The sequence below is a fragment of the Sarcophilus harrisii genome, chromosome 2 (genome assembly GCF_902635505.1).
Source record: "Sarcophilus harrisii chromosome 2, mSarHar1.11, whole genome shotgun sequence".
In the NCBI taxonomy this organism is placed as follows: Eukaryota; Metazoa; Chordata; class Mammalia; order Dasyuromorphia; family Dasyuridae; genus Sarcophilus; species Sarcophilus harrisii.
Genome location: NC_045427.1, coordinates 608,357,920 through 608,379,347, shown reverse-complemented (window position 1 = coordinate 608,379,347; position 21,428 = coordinate 608,357,920). Strand labels below are relative to the sequence as shown.

Below are 21,428 nucleotides of genomic sequence, written 5' to 3'. Positions count from 1 at the left end.
AGAAACATGATAGCTGTCTTTAAGCATTTTGGAGACTGTCACAAAGAAAAGGGATTAGACATGGTTGACTTGGTCCCAAAGGGATAAAGTAGACACCCATGAATAAAAGTGTCAGAAAGGAAGATCTGGGAACATCCAGAAATTTTTATTAATTATCACAGCTGCCCCAAAGTGGAATGGGCAACTCTGGGAAGTAGTGAGCTTCTCATCTTTTCAGGATTTCAATTAGAGGGTCAGTTGGCTCTGTGTTTGTAAAGATTAGTGTTGGCTACAAACTGTACAACATGATCTCTGAGGTCTCTTCCAATCCTTAGTTTTTAATTTTTTTACCATGGGGGGCTTTTCTTTTAAGGAAGAAAAAAATTTAAATTGTGACTGTGAATTAAGACAAGAATTTTTTCTGCCTTTAATGCAAAATCTTGTACCAAGAACATCTATAGTTTGAAAAACAGAACAAAGCTCTAGTTTACACTCTTCTTTCTTTCATCCTCTCTTAACTTCTATCCCTGCTTTCAAGATATCAAGTATCACATTCTATTGGGGACATATTGGATCTATCCTAGGAACAGAACTTCACACAAAAAACTTATTCAATGAACTATTCAATGACTAATCAATATATGATCACTACATATAGCCTGAAAATTCAGGCAGGATCCACGGCTGCATTCCCCAGAAACTGTGCTCCAAAAATGGGACCTTTGAGGCAACCATGTTCTCTCAAACTTAAAATGAAGGAGAATCTTGGGGCAGTTAGGTGGCTGCATGTGGATAGAGCATCAGCCCTAAAGTCAGGAGGACCTGAATTCAAATCTGGTCTCAGACACTTAATACTTCCTAGCTGTGTGACCCTGGACAGGTTACTTAACTTTAATTGCCTCAGAAGAAAAAGAAAAAAAAATGAAGAAACTCAAGAACAATTTTGTAAATGGAGTCAGGAAGACTAGCTTCAAATCTAACTTCTGATACTTGTTACCGTTGTGACCCCAGGCAATTCATTTAACCTAAGCCTCAGTTTTCCACATCTATAAAATGAGAAAGTTGGATAAGGTGACCTCTGAGGTTCCTTCCACGTATAAATCCATAAAGCTATGATTGTTTTCCTTCTCCTTCGAAGCACAAGATTTTAGCCAGTGGGTGGAGTCACTAAGTCAAGTGACAAGAGGCACCAAATCATAAGATCAAAAAGACTTAGAGCTAGAAAGAATCTAGAATCACAAGATCCAATCCTCTTGTTTTATAAGGTAATGAAACGAGTCAAAAAGAAGTTACTCAGGATCCAACAGTTAGTAAGGATCTAAGGCAAGATTCTGATCTTAGATTTTCCTACCTATAAGATTAATGGCTCTAGGTGGCCCAGTGAAAAGAACACTGAGCTTGGAATCAGGAAGATCTGAGTTCAAATCCAGTCTCAGGAACTTACTAGTTGTATGACCTTGGACATAACCTTTTTTTTATCTCAGTTCTCTCAAACGTAAAATAAGGTAATGATAACCTTCCAGGATTGTTGGGATCAGTACTCAGCAAAGGTACTTTATCAATGCTTGTTCTTCCCCCCCACCCCGCCCGCCTTCTACCACCATGCTACCTGCTCCTGCTTTATTCATATCTTCCCACAGATACTTCCTTGGTCTCAGGCTCATTGCACTGCAAGTGGTGGTCCATCTCTAAGAGGGAGCTGCCCTTACCTGGACCGGGAGTGATTGCCAAGCTGATACATGTGGGGGTTATACTGAGCCAGGATAGTGATGGTGTCACACTGCTGACCGATGATCAGCCGTGCCTGTTGCTCTGTTGCATTTCTCAAGTTGATGCCATTGAACTAAAAGAGAAAACAGATGGATCACAAAAAAGGACAATCGACTCCTGGACAATTCTTGGTGCAAGAAAGATTCTACAGACATCAGGCTTAACTTAGCCCTTAAAGTCTTCGATCACATCACTCTAGACTCCAAAGAAACAAAATTAAGCCCTCCTTGATACAACATTCCTTTCAACACTTGATAATAGTTCTCCTGGGTCTCTTCATTTTAACTCCCAACTCCCTCTTACTGCCTTAACATGGAACAAAAGAGAACTTGGGATTTTAAAAGCTAGATCAGTAGATCACAACCTCTGGCACATCTTGCCAAGCCCAATGATGGACTAGACCTAATCACACAGCCAGGGACAATAAGGAGGCACTGAAGTCCAATGGAAAGCTACAACAGACCTGCATTAAAATCTTGCCTCTTGTTTCCTATATGAAAAAACCACTTTACCCACCCATTTTCTTCAGCTGAGATTGGACTAGATGGCCTCTAAGTTTGTTTCTAGCTCATATCTTATGAACATAAGCCACAGGGAAGAATCTCATCCAAGGACAACCCTACATTGACCCTTTGGAGGCTCTAGATATGCAACGACTTTATGAGCTTTACTGTGATAAAGGGTGCTTTCATTTCTAGGTCATTAGGAGAAAAGTTAGCAAAAGGAGAAGATTCTCCTCAAGGGCAGACCATTTCTTACCTCCAGTAACTGATCTCCATACTCTAGGCCAGCTTGGTGAGCAATGCTTCCTCCGGTTACTTTCGAAACAAAGATTCCACCATTTTCACCACTCACTATGGAAATTCCCAGTGGCTCTGAACCCTTTTGCACTTTGACATGGCGAGGCTCCTCCATGTAAGGCCTTTTCAAAGGAAGAAACAACTCTAAGTAGGCTCACATGCAATGACACACTTTGGACAGAATGGTGTTTAATGACAGATCAAAGACAGATACAAGAGAAACATGCAATGGGCTACAAGGAAAAGATCAGACATTATGGCATCCCCTTTCAAGAAAGATCAAATAAATATTAAGGAAATGGGTGACAACCATAGTAAATGGAAAATGTGACAACTATCTCTTTCATAACAGATTGTACACATTCCTGAAACCTCATGCAAGAAAAAAAAAAATAAAAACTGGTACTACCCCACAGAAACCAAGGTACATGGTCTTAAAGATGTGGATTAGCGGAGAACACAACAAAAAGTATGATCAACACAATAAAAGAAGGAAAGAACAAGACAGTCCATATTATATATGTAAGTCATTGCCTTATATAATATGTAATTTACAAACTATAATTTAGAAGCGTTTTTTGGTCCATACAGTTTATAAATGTTTGGGGAGCTAGGATGGAGGGAAGGAATATAAGACTCTAGAAAAACAGGATAATTTTTAGGATGAGATCAATCCAGGGAAGGCAATCCAGGGGAATTTATTTTTATATTTGCAACTATGCAAGGTGATGCAAATCAACCATAGGAATTAAGCCATTGCAAACCCAAGCCATTAAAAATAATTTAAAAAAAAATACCAGAGCAATTTTGCATGGTAGCATTGCAATGACCATGCAAATGCTCCTTGGGGAAATTATCCAAACGTGTCAAACAGGCACAAGGAGAAGTGCACAAGACTGCTGAAGAAGGACCTTATGTCAGTCAGGCCAACCTCAAACTCCTTAGGGAGGAGAATCTAGGCCTGGGAGCCACAGGAAGTCTCAGAAAAGATCTATTACGATACAGATATCTGGAAGGGGCAGAAGATTTGGGAGAGAAGGAGAAGAAAAGCTCAGACATAGAACAACAGACACCGAGAAATGTAAAAGGAGGAAGAGGAAAAGCAGGAGAAACAGAGAACCAAGATGTGCTATTTTCCCACATCATGACATTTACTTTATGCTGTCTCCCATTTTTGTTCTAACCACCTTTAGACAACATTTCACTTTAAGATTGAGACTACCTGAGGTCTGAAACCATGATTTCTGAAATCTAACTCTACAATACAGCTCTTACAGACCATGCTCACTGACTTCAGGCACTCTTTTGATTGGTTCAGTTGGATAGCAAATCACTCTCCTCCTTTCTCCTTCCCAAGACTAAATTTATCATGTATAGTTGACTTTTGGAGGTTAGTGCCATTCTTTTCCATTGGACTGTATGGCTCTTACACTTAGAGATTTGTTCCATTCTTTAAAATATATCCTCCAGTTCCCAGCCTAGTGCCCAGGCTGATTAGTTATCATAAAGTCTTTACATTCAGATTTTGCCCACAGTCTTCTCCATCCCATCTTTATTAATCTCTAATTTTTAATGCCAACTCCTCAAAGAAACTTTTCCCAAATATTTCATCCAATACAAATCTCTCCCTTTATCTAAATTTAAATATCTTTTTAAATATCTAAAAAACCCTATGTGGGTTTTTTTAGGGGTTTTTTTGTTTTTAGCAAAGATACAGGAGTAGTTTGCCATTTCCTTCTCCAGCTCTTTTTACAGATGGGGAAACTGAGGCAAACAAGAATAGCTTGTCCAGAGTCACCCAGATAGGAAGCATCTGAGGCCACTGTTGAACTCATTAAAATGAGTCTGTCTAATGCCAGCCTGAAAGTATATCCTTCTCCTTCTGAATTTCCATTGCACTTTAAATCAATATTACATATTTTAGCACATCATCAAAGAATCTTAGAAATTTTAAAGCTGGAGGAAATCTGATCTAGCTCCTCTTTATCCACCTCCTCACCCACCCCTTATTTGTATAGCTTGGAAAACTGAACTCAGAAAAGGCAAGTAATATGCCCAATTTTTTTGCTATTTAGTGACAAAACTTAAGCCTCTAAACTCCCAGTCAGTCCAGAATTCTTTCAGTTTTACCAGGCCTTTTGAATTAATCAATAAACAATTAACATTTATTAAGGGCCTACTATGTGTCAGGTACCAGTGCTAAAAGATGGAAATATAAAAAGAGACAAAAGAGTCTCTACCCTTTGGGGGCAGAGTTCACAATTGAAATCTAATCATTTCTAACATCCTACTCCAGATCCAAAATCCTTTGGGTAAAAAAGGGAAACTAGAGAGGGCACCAGCACTGATAGGGATGGGTGGGTATAAACCAAAACATCTGAATTAGAATTAAAATGGCCTTAAAGTTAACCTGAGTTTTCTGAGAATGATTTAACAATCCACGGCAGCCAACAACAGTTCTGCTATGGGAGAGGCTGAGGCCAGTAGATCTTTTAGGATCAAGAGCTCAGAGCTCCATCTGGTGCCCACATTAAGGTCAACCTGAATAGGATGACATTAATATTAAATACCGTGGGACTGGGGGAAGGCAGAGCAGCCCAGGTCAGAAAGAGAACAGGGCAAAAATGCAAATTAGTGGGGCTGGATCGATGGGGCTGCAGCAAGAGATAAGGAGACCCAGTTTCCACAAAAGATACTTTTTAACTGTCCAGTGATAGAAAAAACCAGAAAGGTCCACAAAAAAGAGAATATGAATTAAATTCCAAGGGAGACTTCTAACTTCAAATCAGAATCCCATCCAAAAGGTTTGATCTATAGTAGGAACTAAAATAACTGATTTCAAAGTCCCTACAAACTCTGACTTGATTGAGTAAGGAAATCTGTGATGCAGAGAAGATCCAGCTAGTATCAGAGAGTTTAGAGGAGACAAAAACATTTCACTGTGGACCATCCTGATGCTGGACATGCTTAGCATGTTTCTTCTCCCTATCCCTCTCATTTTCCACAAGAAGAATGCTGAACTTGGGAGTCTCAGGATCTGGGTTGAAATTCCAGATCTACTTTCTTTGGGCTTCACAGTTCCTCATTTATAAAATGAGGAGGCCGGACTAAATGACTCTATGCTCTCCTAATTCTAAAACTATAAAGCTTTAAATATGCAGTTTGTGGATTTTAAAATTCAGCAAGGTCCCTCAAGAATGCAACCTAAACCTTTCTTCTACCTCACCTCCCACAACATGTACAAACAGCCCTTACATGTATAACAAGTGCTTAATTGATATTTGCTGAGTGACTGAGTTGACCAGTTGAATAATAGAAGACAAGACTGTTCCCAGATTTTCTTGACAAGTAGATCATGTTCTTCTACTTCATTCCAAAAGAAACATCAATGGCCACACTTACCTGTCCTTCCTTCGCTCCCCTATTGATGCTGGGCTGATAGCGATCCTAGGTAACGTGGAAAGTGAGCTCTGGGACTGGCTACTGGCAAAGGACGAGGTCTCTAGGTTCAGAGGTGACTGGGGAGGAGTGATCAGGCTGGGGCTGCTACATTCAGAGTGAGACAGTGAACCTGCAAAGAAAGGGGAAGGCAAAACATTTCTCTTATGCTCAGTGGAATTTGTAGCTGAGGGTTAATCCCCTCAGTCAAGACACAGAGGCTTCAAAAAGCCTTCACTATCTACGTTGTATTCAATGGTGTCTTTTTCACAATGGGTTCCTGATTGCCATATAATATATATCATGTAGGGTAGTTTTTCCTCATATACTGGCTGTTATTACTAGCTATTATTTCAAGCAATAGCCTCAGAGTATGTTGCCCCTACAACTAGACAGCAAGCTCTTTGAGAATAAAAGAACATTGTAGATGGCAACAACAAAATTATACAGTGATCAATTCTGATGGACGTGACTCCTTTCAACAAGGTGATTCAGGCCAGTTCCAATGATCTTGTGACAGAGAGAGCCATCTACTCCCAGAAAGTAGGCTATGGAGACTGGGCATGGATGACAAAATAGTATTTTCATTTTTGTTGTTGTTGTTTGCCTGCTTTTTGCTTTCCTTCTCATTTTTTTTTTTTGATCTGATTTTTTCTTGTGTAACATGGAAATACATATAGGAGAATTGCACATGTTTAATATATACTGGATTACTTGCCATCTAAGGGAGGAGGTGGGAGAAAGGAAAGGAGAAAAAAATTTGGAACAGAAGGTTTTGCAAGGTGAATGTTGAGATCTACCTATGCAAATATTTTGAAAATAAAAAGCTTTAAAAAAGAGAGAGAATAAGAGCTATGTCTCCTCTTTTCTGTATTTCCTCCCTATCCCAACCCAAGTGCCAACAGCTGCCCAACAATTAATTAATTAATTGACTGAGATTAAAAAAAAAAAATTAGGAAACCCATCCAGAAGATGAAAAGCAAGAAATAACAAGAAGAGAGAAGAAAGGAGATCCCCATCTTACCTCTGTCAGAGCCCATGACAGATCGAGGGTATCTTGGTGTTAATGGGATTTTGATACGTTCTGTCCGAAATTGCAAGTTACTTGAAGATCCTGTTTTTTAAATCACAAAAGGTTTCACAATTCAACTTAACAAGCATTTGTTGAGCATCTGTCACACAAGGTGCCTAAGTTACAAAGATAAATTAAATTCCACAAGGAAACACACACTTTCCCTGAAAGAAAAACAGCCCAAGATTTGTAGCTTAAAGAAAAATCACATTTGACTAGGTCTGATCCTGCCAACTCCTTAAAAATGATCAGATTATTAAAAAATAAATAAATAAAAGCATAAGATGGACATCAAGAATGATGAAAATTTAACCCACTGTTCTTGTACAAATTATCCTGACACCAAAAGCTCTATGAGTAAGTTCAAGTCAAATCTCAAGCCTAAGGGACAAGAACAATTTTCCATATTATCAGGAAAACTAGTTCTGTCTTTTCCCTCTGAAGGACAGAGTAGTTCGAGTCTTAGCAAAGTAGTCTGTTAAGACAATGATACCTACTACCCATCATTTGTTACAAAGAACAAACCCCCAATCCTTCCCATGTTCTCTCCTTGGGCTACAGTTAACTTTTTTTAACTGTCACCCAGACCTACTTTAGGGAAGTATTTCCCTAAAAGCTAGAAGAATAGCCCTATACACATTCTATTGTTCATTGTCCATAAATAAGTGACAATGCATTGAATTGTCCTCTTTCTCTTACTAATCCTCAAATTTGTTCTGCTCTTCTCTAATCTTTCTTTGTTCAGCAGTAGGGTGCTCTCTGTGAATGACCCCATCTTAGCTTGTGGTTAGATTAGTGGTCATATTTTCACCTTGAATCAGGTAAATTACAGTTGTCTCATAATAAAAAAAAAAAGTTATAATATTCATATTTCTTTAGTTATTTACCTCTGTGGCAGGCTATGTCCCAAACAAATGAATTCTCATTAGGCAAACTTAATTCAGCAAATGCTTTATTTGGAAGCAGACATGCCCCTTGTCAACTTCCATCTTAAACAAATTTCTCCTGGGGTTTAAAGACCCCAGAAATATTTAAAACCTTGGAAGAGAGACCTATAAGATATCACTCATACAAATACTCTACTGATCCTCAGACTGGCTTCATGAGTACAGACAATTATAAAAGGAAATAAATCTGAATGTGTATGATTTAAGAACATTCTGCTGCTACACTAACACATGGCCCTGAAAAGAATCCCTCATCTCCTCAGTTCAGGAGAAGCACAAACACATCACTGAGGTCAGTTAGTTTTAATCCACAAAGATTAAAAAAAAAAAAACCCACAGAAAAGGCAAAAATCCTACACTCAATTTAAACAAACTAATAAACAAATAATACGATCATAAATAAATAATGACAAATGAATAATAATAAATAATACATAATACATCCTATACTAAATACTAAATTTGGTGCACTTCTTTACAAGGTTTCCTAGAAAGGATTATAGAAGTCTATTTGCTTAAAACTTAAGGGACAAAAATTAAAAATTCTATTTGGAGATATGCTTACCGAGGCGGGCACTAGATGGTAACGAGTTGGACCCATGTGAGGTCCTTGTCCTTGAGGTCTCTGAGTAGTCACTGGAGTGTTTGTGACTTAGGTCCAGGCTCAGGCGACCCTGGTGTTGTGCACTACGTGAGAAGCAAAGCAGTTAGGTGCTTGAAGATGGCAGTCAAGGCTTGTTATTGTTCAGTCATAACTGAGTCTTTATGACCCCATTTCGGGTTTTCTTGGCAAAGATAACAGAGTGCTTTGCCATTTCCTACTCCAATGAATTTTATAGATGAAGAAACTGGGGCAACAGGATGAAGTGATTTGCCCAGTTGAGGCTGGATTTGAACACAAGAAGAGGAGTCGTCCTGACTCCAGACCTGACATTCTAACCAACGTCCCACTGAGCTGCCCCTCTGGCTACACATAATGGTCATGGGCCCCTAAAAGAGTCCCCCCTAAGACAGCAAAAGAGTTCCTGTTATGTGGTTCAAAAGAAAGGAATATTGGACTTAGAATTAACTCACTTTTTCATCAATAACTTGCGACATTCCCAACCACAAAACCCCTTCCCTAAGCTTGAGTTTCATCACCAGACAAATCAGAATAATAATATTGCCCCACTTATCTAAGGACCAGAGTGCCAGGACAGGTAAAAATGCTTGGATAAATATTAAAGTCTATTTAAATCTAATGTTATTACTATATTATACTAACTTTAAGATTACCTAGTGAAGAACTATATTTGACCTAATCAATCCAGATTTTCCCCAAAGTGATCTATTTCCCCTGATTGTTAGGCTTTGTTCCTCAACCTTCCAAACACAGAGATCTCCATAACTGTCCCTAATGACTGTTCTCCTTTCTGATCTTTTTAGTCTGCTTAGTCTACTCTGCTGGAATAGCAGATGCCAATAAGAAATAATAATGGCAGCAGATGACATGATATAGTGCTTTCAGGTGCACAAAACACTTGATATTTAAATACTGTCTCCTCTGAGCTTCAAAACAACCCTGAAAGGTAGGAGCTACAAGCATTGTCATTCTTATTTTAAATATTTTAATTTAATTTATTTATTATTATTAATTATATAAATTAATATTATATAAGTATATAAATTAAAAAATAATTTAAATATTTTTAATAAAAATCAGAATTGTCAATTGACTTAAGAAATTCACAAAGCTAACAAGTCAAGAGGCAGGATCCAAAGCCAGCTTGCTTCCCATCCAAGGCCAGCTTTGTATCCACCACACTTGGAAATGGTAGCAAAGCAAAGCAAACTCTTCTTGCCAGAATGGAGGAAACAGAGTACATTTGTGACTATAAGAAAAAGCTGACAACTAAGAAGCAAAAGTTCACATGTTGGCCCATGGAATACTAGGCAACAGCCAATAAACATTTTATTAACCACCTACTACGAGCCAAGAGCTATGCTCGGTGTGGAAAAAGTCTCATCATCTCTGATCCTTAAATCTCCATCTATCAAGGGCCCCTTCTATGACTTCTTAAATGCATACCTGGGATGCAAGTGCTGATGGTGCATCTGACTGGCAGCAGACTGGCAGCTATTGGGGTGAACTCTATGGCTCCAAGCTGTGTAGATAGGGTTCCTCATGATGGCAGTCACTGCAGGGCATGGGGCTAAATTCCTTGGGACAGTACCTGAAAAATGGGCCAGAAGAAAAACTATCATGCCAGTTTCCCTCTTCATTTACACTCACTTGGACTCTAGATAATGGTGATAGCAGAAATAATAACAAAAGCAATAACTGACATTTATATAATGTTTAAAACTAATTTAGAGACATTACCTAATGATTATTCATATTAATGTAATTCCTGACTAGAGGGGCAAGCTCCAGAAGTGAGCCTCTCCGGCATCTCTCCATCTTTTACTCTACTAATTTATGGCTAATTCTACAGAAGAAAACTTCCAAAACAAAACTCAGACTCTCAGGAGATCATCAGGCTTGGGACTCCATTTTAAATTCATCACCATTCTGACAGTCTGGGAGCAGAATGTTTCCTCTTTCTTCTATTAGAACCATGAGATATCATTGCTTTGATCAAAATTTTAAAATCTTTCAAAGCTGTTTTCCTATATATCATTGTTACCATTATATAAATTGCATAAATATAAATTCATCTTCTTCTACTTATTTCTCTTGGATCGTCTCATAAAGGTTATTCTAAGTCTTCTTTCAGAAGACTTCTTAAACTGTTTGTTTCATCATTTCTTAGGGTACAATGATATTCCACTATATTCAGATAATTTATTTAGTCATTCCCCAATCGAAAGATACTTCGTTAGTTTCCAATTCTGGGTTATCCCAAAAAGAGTTAGTATAATCACTTTTCTACATAATTTTATATAATTCAATTCCCTTGGAATAGAAGCCTAGACATGGTATAGACCTGGTACAGCTGAGTTAAAGGATATATACTACTTGGGAACTTTCTGGGCATAATTCCAAATTGTTTTCCATAATGGCTAGACTAAAAAGCTTCATCAACAGTGCACTAATGAACCTGTTTTCCCAATAATTGTCACTGCCAGTCTGACAGATTTGAGATAGAACTTCAGAGTGATTTTAATTTTCATCATTAATTATCAGGGATTTAGAGCATCTTTTCATGATTTGTTAATAGCTTAGTTCTCATTCTTTTTCAAGGCAAGTTAAGCTCCTAAGGTCCCACTTCCAACATACAGTAAAATATCCCTTTTCTTTGTTGGCCTTAATAGGCAAAAGAAGTCATGCAGAGGATGCCTAATTAAGAGTGTGATTATCTGAAATAACACAAGGAATCAGAGACTTTCAATTTGAATGAGATTGAAGAGGGCATCTACTCCAACTTATCCCAGCAGCTAAATTTATACAAGGCTGGAAGTTCTGGCTATTAGGGCTGACCTAAAATCACATAGAATTATATTAACCAAAGGGAGAAAGAGGGACCACTTACCTCAAAATCTGTGACTAAAGTAGCAAGTTCTGACTATATAACTTGTGCCTGATAAGAAAGTCATGTCAGCCCTTGGACTAGCTACACCAGGGTTTCTGGAAATTTTTTTTCATATTAATATTATTTTTTCAATTAAATAATTTTTAAAAATCACCTCTTCATATTCTTTGAATAGGAGAATGGCTCTTATTCTTATAAATTCAGTACAGTTTGACTCTTATCAGTAAAATCTGCTGCAAAGATTCCCCCACCCATTTCCTGCTCCTCTTTTAATTTTAGTCACATTTAGCTACATTTCTTTGTGCAAAAACGTTTAAATTTTATGTAATAAAAATTGTCCATTTTACTTCCTGTGAACCTCTCTATCTCTGTTTACCCTAGCTATGGATCTGACAGGTAATGTCTTCAATTTTTGTTTATGATGACTCTTTATGTTTAAAGTGCATGTGCATTTCTTATATATTATAAAATTTTGATCTATACCCAGTTACTGCCAGATTTCTTTCTACTTTTACTACAGTTTTTCCAAAAATGAGTTCTTGCCCCCAAAGCTAGGATCTTTGAGTTTATCCGACACTAAACCCTAGTATTTTCTGCTTCTGCATATCATGAGCCTAACCATTGATCAGAATACACTCTAAAAAGAAAAAGAAAATCACCAAAAGATGAAGTAAATATGAAGAAACAAGAACTACCTTTCTGTACATTTCTCAAGGAGGCTGCTGACTACAAAAGGATAACTTCCTCTTTTCATCCATGCTTGGAACATGGTATCCTTTCTTACCAAACTCCAGGGTACTATAAGCACTTACCTGCAGATACTCCACCAGAGTAAATAGGGACAAAACCATCACTGTGCCTGGAGGAACGTTTCGGAGAGTAGGGGATCCACTCCTGGAGCTCTGGAGTGAAATGTTCATCAGTAGCTGGAGTGTATTTCTGTGCCTGGAAACCAGAGAGAAGAGATGTCCAATAGAGCCAGGAAACAGTGAAATGGAGTTGTACAAATGTAGTCCTTTTTCTCCTACTGACACAATTCTACACTTTAAGTCTGATTTAAGTCATGATTATAACCATTTCCTATCTGAATGGATTACTCAAGTTTTACTCCTAGGATGTCAAAGACCTGGTATCTTTGTGTGGTAAAACTGGAGATAAATTTCAGAAAATAAGATTCTAAGCCAGGAAACACCTGATGAAAAAAATATACTAATACAATTCAATTTTATTCTTGCTTGACTGGTCCTCAATGGGTATGAAGGTCTATGAAAAAGTAATTTTTAATACAGGGTTATTAGGCTCCCCTCATAGCCCCCACCCCAACTTCTCAAATTAGAAGAGGTAACTGCCTCTTCAAAAAGTAAAGAAAATGGAATTGGAAAGAGATTCTTTTTAAAAATCCACTGACTGCATGTGAGAAAAAAGGAAAAAAGGAAGGAGAAAGAGAAGAGAGGAAGGTCAGAGGGAGGAGGAAAAGGAGAAGGGAGATTAGAAAGAAAGTGGGAAAAGAGAGTGGAAAAGGAGAGGAGAGAGAGGAGGGAAGAAAAGAAATCATCCTCCACACAGCCACCAATGAGATATTCCTAAAGTACATGTCATTCCTCTGCCAGAGGCAATTCAAGTGTTTCCCTCTTGTCCCTAGGATCAGATATAAATTCTTCAGTTATGTTTATAGCAATATGGTTTCAGTCTATCTTTCTGAGCTTATTGTATTTTGCTTTCCTTCCTGAACTCTATCTGCTTTCCAGCTAAATTCCATCTTCAAAGAAGCTAGCCCCCCATATCTGGAATATATCAAATCAGATCTTCTACAGGAAAATAATGTTGATTCCTCTCAATCAACTCTTCCACAATGGCTTCTTTTCTCCCCAGAAAAATTATTTTTATATATTTTGTACTTGGTTTTCTATGTAAAACGTCCCCCCTCAATAGCATGTAAGCTCCCTAAGGACAGGGGCTATTTCATTTTTTTTTTTCTTTGTATCCTCAGTGTCTGGCACATTCTAAGTGATTAATAAGTTCTTGTTAAATTGATAGGGAAGGAGTAGAAGGAAAGAGGGAAAAAGAAAAGGGAAGCTGAATGATGCAAATACACTCAAGTCAGTCAGTAGGATAATCAAGAATCATTAGCTACCTACTATGTGCCTGCCACTATGTTAAGTCTAAATGAGCATATGATATGAGTTAGTTGTGGATTTTTCATCTGGCTAACAAGACAATTTTGGCTCAAAAAAATGTTCTTTTTCTTACCTCTAAACCTTGGCCCTTGTCTCTGCTCCTTTTGGCACGCTAGTATACAGCAGCATATTATTACTTTTTTTATATATGTACATTTAAACTTCCCAACAAGACTATAAATACTTGAGAACAGGAATTATGTCTCTTTTCTATCTGGCCCATCACAGGACCTAGCCCCATTTTCTAATTATGTGGCTTATAAAATTAATCACTTCCTTCCATTAAAACACAGGATGTTCCAAAAGGCATAAAAAAGGCTTCAAAATGGCACTAAGACTTTTTGGAACTACAATTATGACCTTCGTAGCTCCTAAGTTTAAGATCTAGAGGCAGATAATCTGTCATTCATCTTGGTATTTACTCTTAATGCCTCATACAACTCAGTTATACATCAATGGCTACAGAACTACAACACTCACTAAAACTTTCTGAGCCATCAGAACAATTGTCAATTAAATAGTTGTATCTTTGTTGAGAGCTTCAGTCATTATGCCTTCACAATACTTTTCCTGGCACTAATCAAACTAAATGACTGGCCATATACACTCCAGTCAGTTCTTTTGGAAGGACACCAGGGCAAAGGACCATTTTTCTAGGGTTACTTCTTAATATGTCAATACTACACTGAGTGCCCTTCTATTTATAAGGGAACTGGCAGCACATCTGTATGGCACTCAGGGATGATCTCAACCATGGGGTGGATTGGTTGATGATCACACCTGAAGATCATGTCCTCTTCTGTCCCCCACCCTCCAATTAGAATCCCACCATTGGATTCCACATCATTTAAAGGGTCTGCTTGTTCATTGGTGCCCATCCTCCAAATGAAGTCAAACAACCAATTAACAACCCAGGACCCAAATTCCTAAATCCCCAGCACAGCCCCCTGAGTATACCAGGACTCCTTCCCTGATAGCATCCATTTAACGGTCAGACCTTACCTGAAGTGACTGGTTGGGAATGGTTACTGGGGTGAGTTTATGCCGAAGAATCGGCGCTGATTTGGGCCGGGGTCGCTTCAGATCCGAATCGTCCCCTCTCTGGAAATTGCCATCTTCTTCACAGGCCTTCCTCCCCGGCAAGAGGGCACAGTCCCCCTCCTCTTCCCGGTAGTAGTGCCCAGGAAGAACCCGCCCCCTGCCCTTGTGAGGTGGGGAGTCTTGTTTGAGCCCCAGAGGGGCTGGTGCAGAGGGATGGCTGGCTGGCGGGCTGGTAGAAGGAGAGCTGGGGACCAGCGTGGTCTCTGAACCAGAGCTATCCTGTGGTCTGTGTTTGAACTTAATGGAGTCGCTTCTCTTGGGAGGGGTGGGAGGAGTTGGGGGCCCTTCTGCCTTGGAGGGCTGGGGAGAGTGAGCAGGGGCAGGGCCTGGGGAGAGGTAATCTACTTTGGGAGGTGTCTGGGGGCGCTTGAAGGTGTCCGGGTCAAAGATTGACTTCCTCTGCTTTGGTTTCTTGTAGACGGAGAATTTCTCTGTCTCTGCTGAAGAGGCATTGACCATTACCTTGGGCCAGGTCCCACCACTGTGTTTCATCCCTGACCCTGCCTCTTCCAACGTGGAGCCCACCAAGACACAGTCCCCGATGACAGTGTCAAAGGGAGGCAGCATCCTCCGACTGCCCAAGTTCACCAGTCCATACCCACGCTCCCCATAGGGGTCTGAGCTGAAGGAGCTAAGGCTGTGCTCTGAGGCGCTGTGGCAACTCCGATGAGGGTCAACGACCTGCAAGGGCCCTCGGGGGAAGGGTTTGTGCTCACAGAAGGAGCCCCCACCACTCCCGGGGGTGCTCGGATCCTTCTTGTCCTCCAAGTTCTCCAAATGGAAAATGTCCGTCTGCGTGGAACTGTTGTGCTGTGTTAAGTTCCGCTTATTCTGAGCCTGGACCTCGGACCCATGGAGCCTACAGTTCAACACTTTCTCCGAGTCCTTGAGATTCTCAAAAATATTCTGACCACTCCATGAAGAGCTCTGAGGGAACACCTAAGAGGCCCCAAAAGTACGGAAGAAAGAGAACATTTAGATCATAAAATGGCAAAGGATTTTGCCAAGGATTTAACTGTTTAGGCAAAAAAAGCTGCAGCAATGACCATCTCTGAAATTGCTATAGCACATGGAGACTTAAAAAGCACTTTACCAACATTAGCACAGGAATTGACTTTCTTAACTCATAAAGGCAAATTAACAATCAGTGATTTGCATAATTTGCCATGAGATGGCAACAGGAAAAAAAAATAATCCCAGTCCTTGTGAATATCCTTTCCTAATTTAGAAAAAAAAAAAAAAAAAATTTGGAGACTGGTTCTTCCTAACTCAACCAGACTGGAAGTATAATAGCTTTGGTAGCTCTGACCCCAATCCAGACAGGCCCAAACCTCCTCAGGTAGACTGTCAAACAACATTAGTTTGAATGCTGGGCCAACTCTAGCCTTATTGCAACCCCAAACTCTCAAAGCCAATTAATACCCCACCCTTAGCTTCCCCAGTAGCAGGGTCTACAGGAATTCACCATCACACCTGGGTCTTTAATATATACACAATCCTGTTAACAAAGAATCAAAAAGAATATTGCCACAGCAAAAACCTAGAAACAAAGTAAAAACTCAGTGATGAGGGAATACCTAAACAAACTGTGATATGTGAGTATCATAGAATATTACTGTGCTGCAAGAAATGACAAATGTGATGACTATAGAGAAGCATGAGAGAACATACAAGAGCAAAATGAAATCAGAGAAACCAAGAAAACAAGACACACAACCAAATACAACAATGTAAACATAAAGAACAACAAAACAAACCTGAAGGCTATGAAATTATAATGCCCAAGCCCAGACTTGCTATGCTACTTCAAAGAGTGCTATAAGAATAGAAAGCTGGATACAATAACAGATTTTTTTTTCAATATTCTTTTTAGCTTCCCCCCCCCCCCTTTTCCTTTTATTCCTTTGAGGATTATAGATCTGAATAATTATTACAAGGGATGGGACTGAAAAGGGATGAGGGAGAAGTAGGGCATGGAGACAGTAAAAAAAAATTGATTATTTGAAAAAAATTAAAAACATAGGATTAAGAAAGTCCTAACCAATACATCAGTCATATCAGATAATATATGCAATTATTCACCTCCATAGTCCCCCACCTCTGCAAAGAAGGGAGGGGAGTACATTTTCTCTTCAATTCAATTTACCAAGAGTTATTAAGCATCAAGGTCCTGGACTAGGTATTTGGAAAACAAAGATATAAAATACATAGTCCCTATTCCTAAATAGCTTACAGATTGGTGGGGGAGAGGGGAAAGAATACAAGAGATATAGGCGAACATACCAGGCAGAGTAAAATAGAGTAAAAAGGGAAATCAAGACAAGGTTTCATTTTATTGTGGGGAAATCAATGAAAGCCCCACAGAGGAAGGGATTCCTAAGGTGAACCAGAATGATGGAGGTGAGGGGAGGCGGGGTTGGGGGAGATGGTAAAGCAGACAAGATATGCATGCCAGACAAGTGGCACAATCTGTGCAAATGCATGCATGAAGACTCAAGAGATGACAAAATAATACAGGTTGGCTAAAATGTATGACATTAGAAAGAAAGGCTAAATGCAGACTGGCAAGATAAGGAGTGATAGGGAGCAGCTAAAAAGTTTTGAGGAGGACTAATGTCATCAGATCTCTGCATTAGAAAGATAATTGGGAAAGGATTAAAATATTCCAAATAAGAAGTAACAAGGTTCCAAACTAGGAAGGTAACAGTATAGATACTCAAGAAATGTTTGTTGAATGGTGAACATTGAAACGTTTTACATGATTACACATACATAACCTGTATCAAATAGCTTACCATCTTAGGAAGGAAGAAGGGGAGAGAAAGAAGGAGAAATTTAGAACTTAACATTTTTTAAAATGAAGGTTAAAATTTGTCTTCATATGTAATTGAAAAAAAATCAACACAGAGGCAATCTTTGTAACAAAGAATCAAAAAGAACATTATGACAGTGAATGAATAAGCAAGAGAAGAAAAATTAAAGAGATTTTTAAAGGTAGCAGTGCTAGCATATATATGCAAAGTTCAATTCCTGTTTTGGTCTAGCCTTTTGTCTCTGCCCCTACACCCAGAAGAGAAGCTTGCATTTATAGCTCTTTTACCTTCATTAGTGAGAGGGTCAGGGAATCCCGGCAGTTCCGGAGTAGGGATTCACATTCAGTCAAAGACTTGTTATCTAGTGCAATGCCATTAATCTGAGGGAGAAGGAGAAATGAGACAGGACTGGCCACAAAAAAATCCTGTGAAACCCCCAACACTAACCTGGAGAAAGAACAGAGCTAATGAGTTATTTAGTTAAACCAGCTGGTGTAAAGGCATCCTCTATTATGTTTTAGGCTGAAAGTTGCCCATGGGTACTCTCTTGGTCCAGCACCATGGACAGTCCCCAAGGGACATAAGACATAGGAGAGAAAGTCCCACCAGTGAGATTTATATAGAGAACTACTTACACAAGTACATGACTTACATGTAGGTAGAAAAGTCTCATGGTTACAGCCATACTACTCCATCCCGGGCAAGGTTATGCAACTGATCCCTCCATAATTAGGAAACCAAGAACTGTATCCATGCTTGGGGTGGCTCAGATCTAAATCTCATGTCCTGGTAGCTTATTCTCACAGGGATAAGAGTTTAAATGTTTATTTCTTTATATGTGAGGGTTAAGTGAAGAACAGTTTGCATGGGTTCGCCGTGATTGTGTTGCTTTTCATGTCCTAGATGTAATTACATTGTCCCATTTCTGGTAGACACCCCTTTAAGGCTTTCTGTATTTGACTTACAGCAATAATCCTGTCTCCCACTGTAAGGGATCCTTCTTTAGCAGCAGGACTTCCAGGAACAACAGCAGCAGCAAACACGCCATTCTCTAGACTGATACCACTCTCTAGAATACAAAGAGCAAAATTAGAATGCAGAAATGTCCCTCCAGTCTATAGCCTATTTTCAATCCTTGCCTTTTCCTTGTTTGATTTTTTAAAAGATAAAAGAGACAATAAGCAGGATTCAAGAACACATTTGCTAAATTTCAGTTTAGTCAAGTTAAATATAATACAATAACATCAAGGCCTGAGGTATTCCAGTTAAGTGAAAATTTCAGGTAACTCAAGTTCCTAACTTCAGGCAGTGGTCTTTTTTGAATTATTTTAAGATTATAAAATATAATGGCTAGTAGGGACAAGGAGAGGGACAGCGACTGAGCCTGTTGTTCAATTGATACTGGAAAGTCCTAGATGGGAAAACTCCCTCCACTTATGCAGAATGTTCACAGTGACTTAGTCTTAAGAGTACCTAAGACATTGAGAGATTTGAGTCACTTGCTCAAGGTTAACAAAATCCCTAAAACCTTGTCTTCCCAATTTCAGGACTAGCTCTCTATCCATTCAAGTTTCTCATTGGATACCCAAATCTCTAAAACAGATCACTGGCTTCCCTGCTTCCATAAACTGAGGGAACTTCCAAGCAGCAGTGTCCCTGCAATTTACAATTTTAGAAAGCTGCTTGGGACATTGAGAGTTTAAAAGACTAAATTATCCAGTGTCACATGTATATTGTCAAAGATAGAGCAAGAATCCAGTCCTTTCTGTAAATTTAGCCTTTTTTCAATACTCTAAAGACAATAGGCACTTACTTCAATTTCACATATATTAGGTGCCTACTGTGTATAGAAGAGATTGTGCTTTGTACCAAAATAAATTTCAACTCGATTTTTCATTAATAAGTGAATCAGGAGAATAAATAGGGCCACAAGAATAAATAACATCTAACATTCAACTGTTATACAATGATAACTTCAGAGCTTCTGAGCAGTGTATAGATTGTTTGCCCCTGAACCAAATGATCACAAATTGTTTTATACTTGGGGATTCTAAGTTTTCCTCTTCCTCCTCCTCATTCCTGTTAACTATAATGTATCAATGTTTTAGATACTGAAAATCCTATCCACATATCACTACTATCCATACACCATACACCACTTCTAAATCTACTTTCTTGAAATGGCATAATAAGCATAAATTTACAAGTAATTCTAAGCCTATCTCTAATCAAAGGGTACAGAATGAAGTATATAAATTTGTGAGAGTCAGTCTTTGCAAAATCTTTTAGGATCAAAGTCAAACTCTTCAATATCTGCCACTTTTAGTTCTGGCTTTCCTAATCTCTGGAATTTGTAGGAGTTAAGACTTAACTTTTCTTGTTTTCTCCATCTGTATTCTTAGCTACCTTTTCTGAATCCCCACATTTTGCTGTCCAACTTTTTCGGTCTCTCTGAGTGTCTTCTATCTCCTGGCAACAACTGAAATCTGACTGCACTGAAGATACCACATCCTTTGCCCTGCTTTCCCACAAAGATGGCTTCTTCAATCCATTCCTACATTTCCTGTGTTTACAAAACAAAGAGCCTGGAAAAGGAGTGAACATTCACCTTGACAGGTATAGTTTGGAAGAGATGGTCCCTTCTAATTCCATCACTCTGGGATCAATGTGCTCTTTTGCCATTTCCAGATCTTTGGTTTTCCCCACTATCACTCAAAAATCTCTATGGACATTCATGCCATTCTGTTAATATCACCCTTTCCTAACCCTTATTCTTATATTATACTCACCTGTAAGAGACTTTCCCCCTTCCTCAATGGACATCACTATCTGAATTACAGTTTTCCTTTCTCCCCTTCTATGACTCGTTAATTACTTGATGACTTTTCAAGAACCATTCCACTTCAGCCATTCAGAGATGATCAGCTATACCAACAACAGCCTGAATTAAAAGATCTCCAACTTTGACCATCCTATGTCCTCCCGCCTTCACTTGACCCCCCCCCCCCCCCCCCCCCCCCCCCCCCCCCCCCCCCCCCCTCCCACACCCACACACCCTCCCTCTCTCCCCCCCTCTCTCCCCCCCCCTCCCCCTCCCCCCCCCCCCCCCCCACACACACACACACACTTTGTTCTGTCTATACCTGTTCACTATCTCCCTCTTGATCTCCAGGTCTTTGATCACCACCCTAAGCCCTCATTTCTTTATTTTATCTCTTCTAGTTCAGTTTTACTTTTCTCACTCCACTGCCTTAAGCTTAAGGTAACTCAACCCACTTCTCTATCCTTAAACATCTCACTTTTTAATACCACCATCACTACCATCATTGCTTCTACACTGTGACTCTCCAACCCTATGTAAGCTACCATATACATCTAGCTTTTCTGTTCGTACTCCAATGTGCTGACTGGGTATTACAAATTAATGCTAACTTCAATTCAGTGTTCATGAGTGAATAGCTCTCTTTCTAGATCAATTCTATCCTAAGTCTCTCTCAATTAATTAACAAGCTTAAACTAAATGTTTACTGTGTTCCAGGCACTGAGTAAGGCTCTGGGAATACCAAGCTTCATTCCCTTTTCAGCTGTTCTTCTGCCCAATGCAGGTACCTTCACTCTGCTGCATACCTTTAATCCTACTTTTCAACACTCTTATATATCATTTTTCCCCATTAGGACATAAGCTCTTTAATGACAGTCTGTCTTTTTGGTTTATTATTTGTATCTCCAGCACTTAGCACTCCAGCACATGCCATATAATAAAGCATTCAGCAAATAATTGCTCTCTACCTTGCTCTTGAATTAATTGCCAGCTGTTTC

At 39.2% G+C, this 21,428-nt stretch overlaps 1 protein-coding gene across 5 annotated transcripts in view; it reads right to left on the bottom strand.

Annotated features, from left to right (window-relative positions):
• Positions 1–21,428, bottom strand: part of DLG5 (discs large MAGUK scaffold protein 5) — a 153,500-nt gene that overhangs the window by 18,064 nt on the left and 114,008 nt on the right. For all 5 annotated transcript variants that reach the window (XM_031956410.1, XM_031956411.1, XM_012553933.3 and 2 more), the window contains 10 exons: positions 18,575–18,678; positions 17,897–17,989; positions 14,698–15,735; positions 12,331–12,463; positions 10,075–10,219; positions 8,572–8,693; positions 7,012–7,101; positions 5,952–6,120; positions 2,509–2,671; positions 1,689–1,822 (listed from right to left, as the gene is read on the bottom strand). In XM_031956410.1, coding sequence (XP_031812270.1) covers positions 1,689–1,822; positions 2,509–2,671; positions 5,952–6,120; positions 7,012–7,101; positions 8,572–8,693; positions 10,075–10,219; positions 12,331–12,463; positions 14,698–15,735; positions 17,897–17,989; positions 18,575–18,678 — 2,191 coding nt within the window. The remainder of the gene's footprint in view (positions 1–1,688; positions 1,823–2,508; positions 2,672–5,951; positions 6,121–7,011; positions 7,102–8,571; positions 8,694–10,074; positions 10,220–12,330; positions 12,464–14,697; positions 15,736–17,896; positions 17,990–18,574; positions 18,679–21,428) is intronic.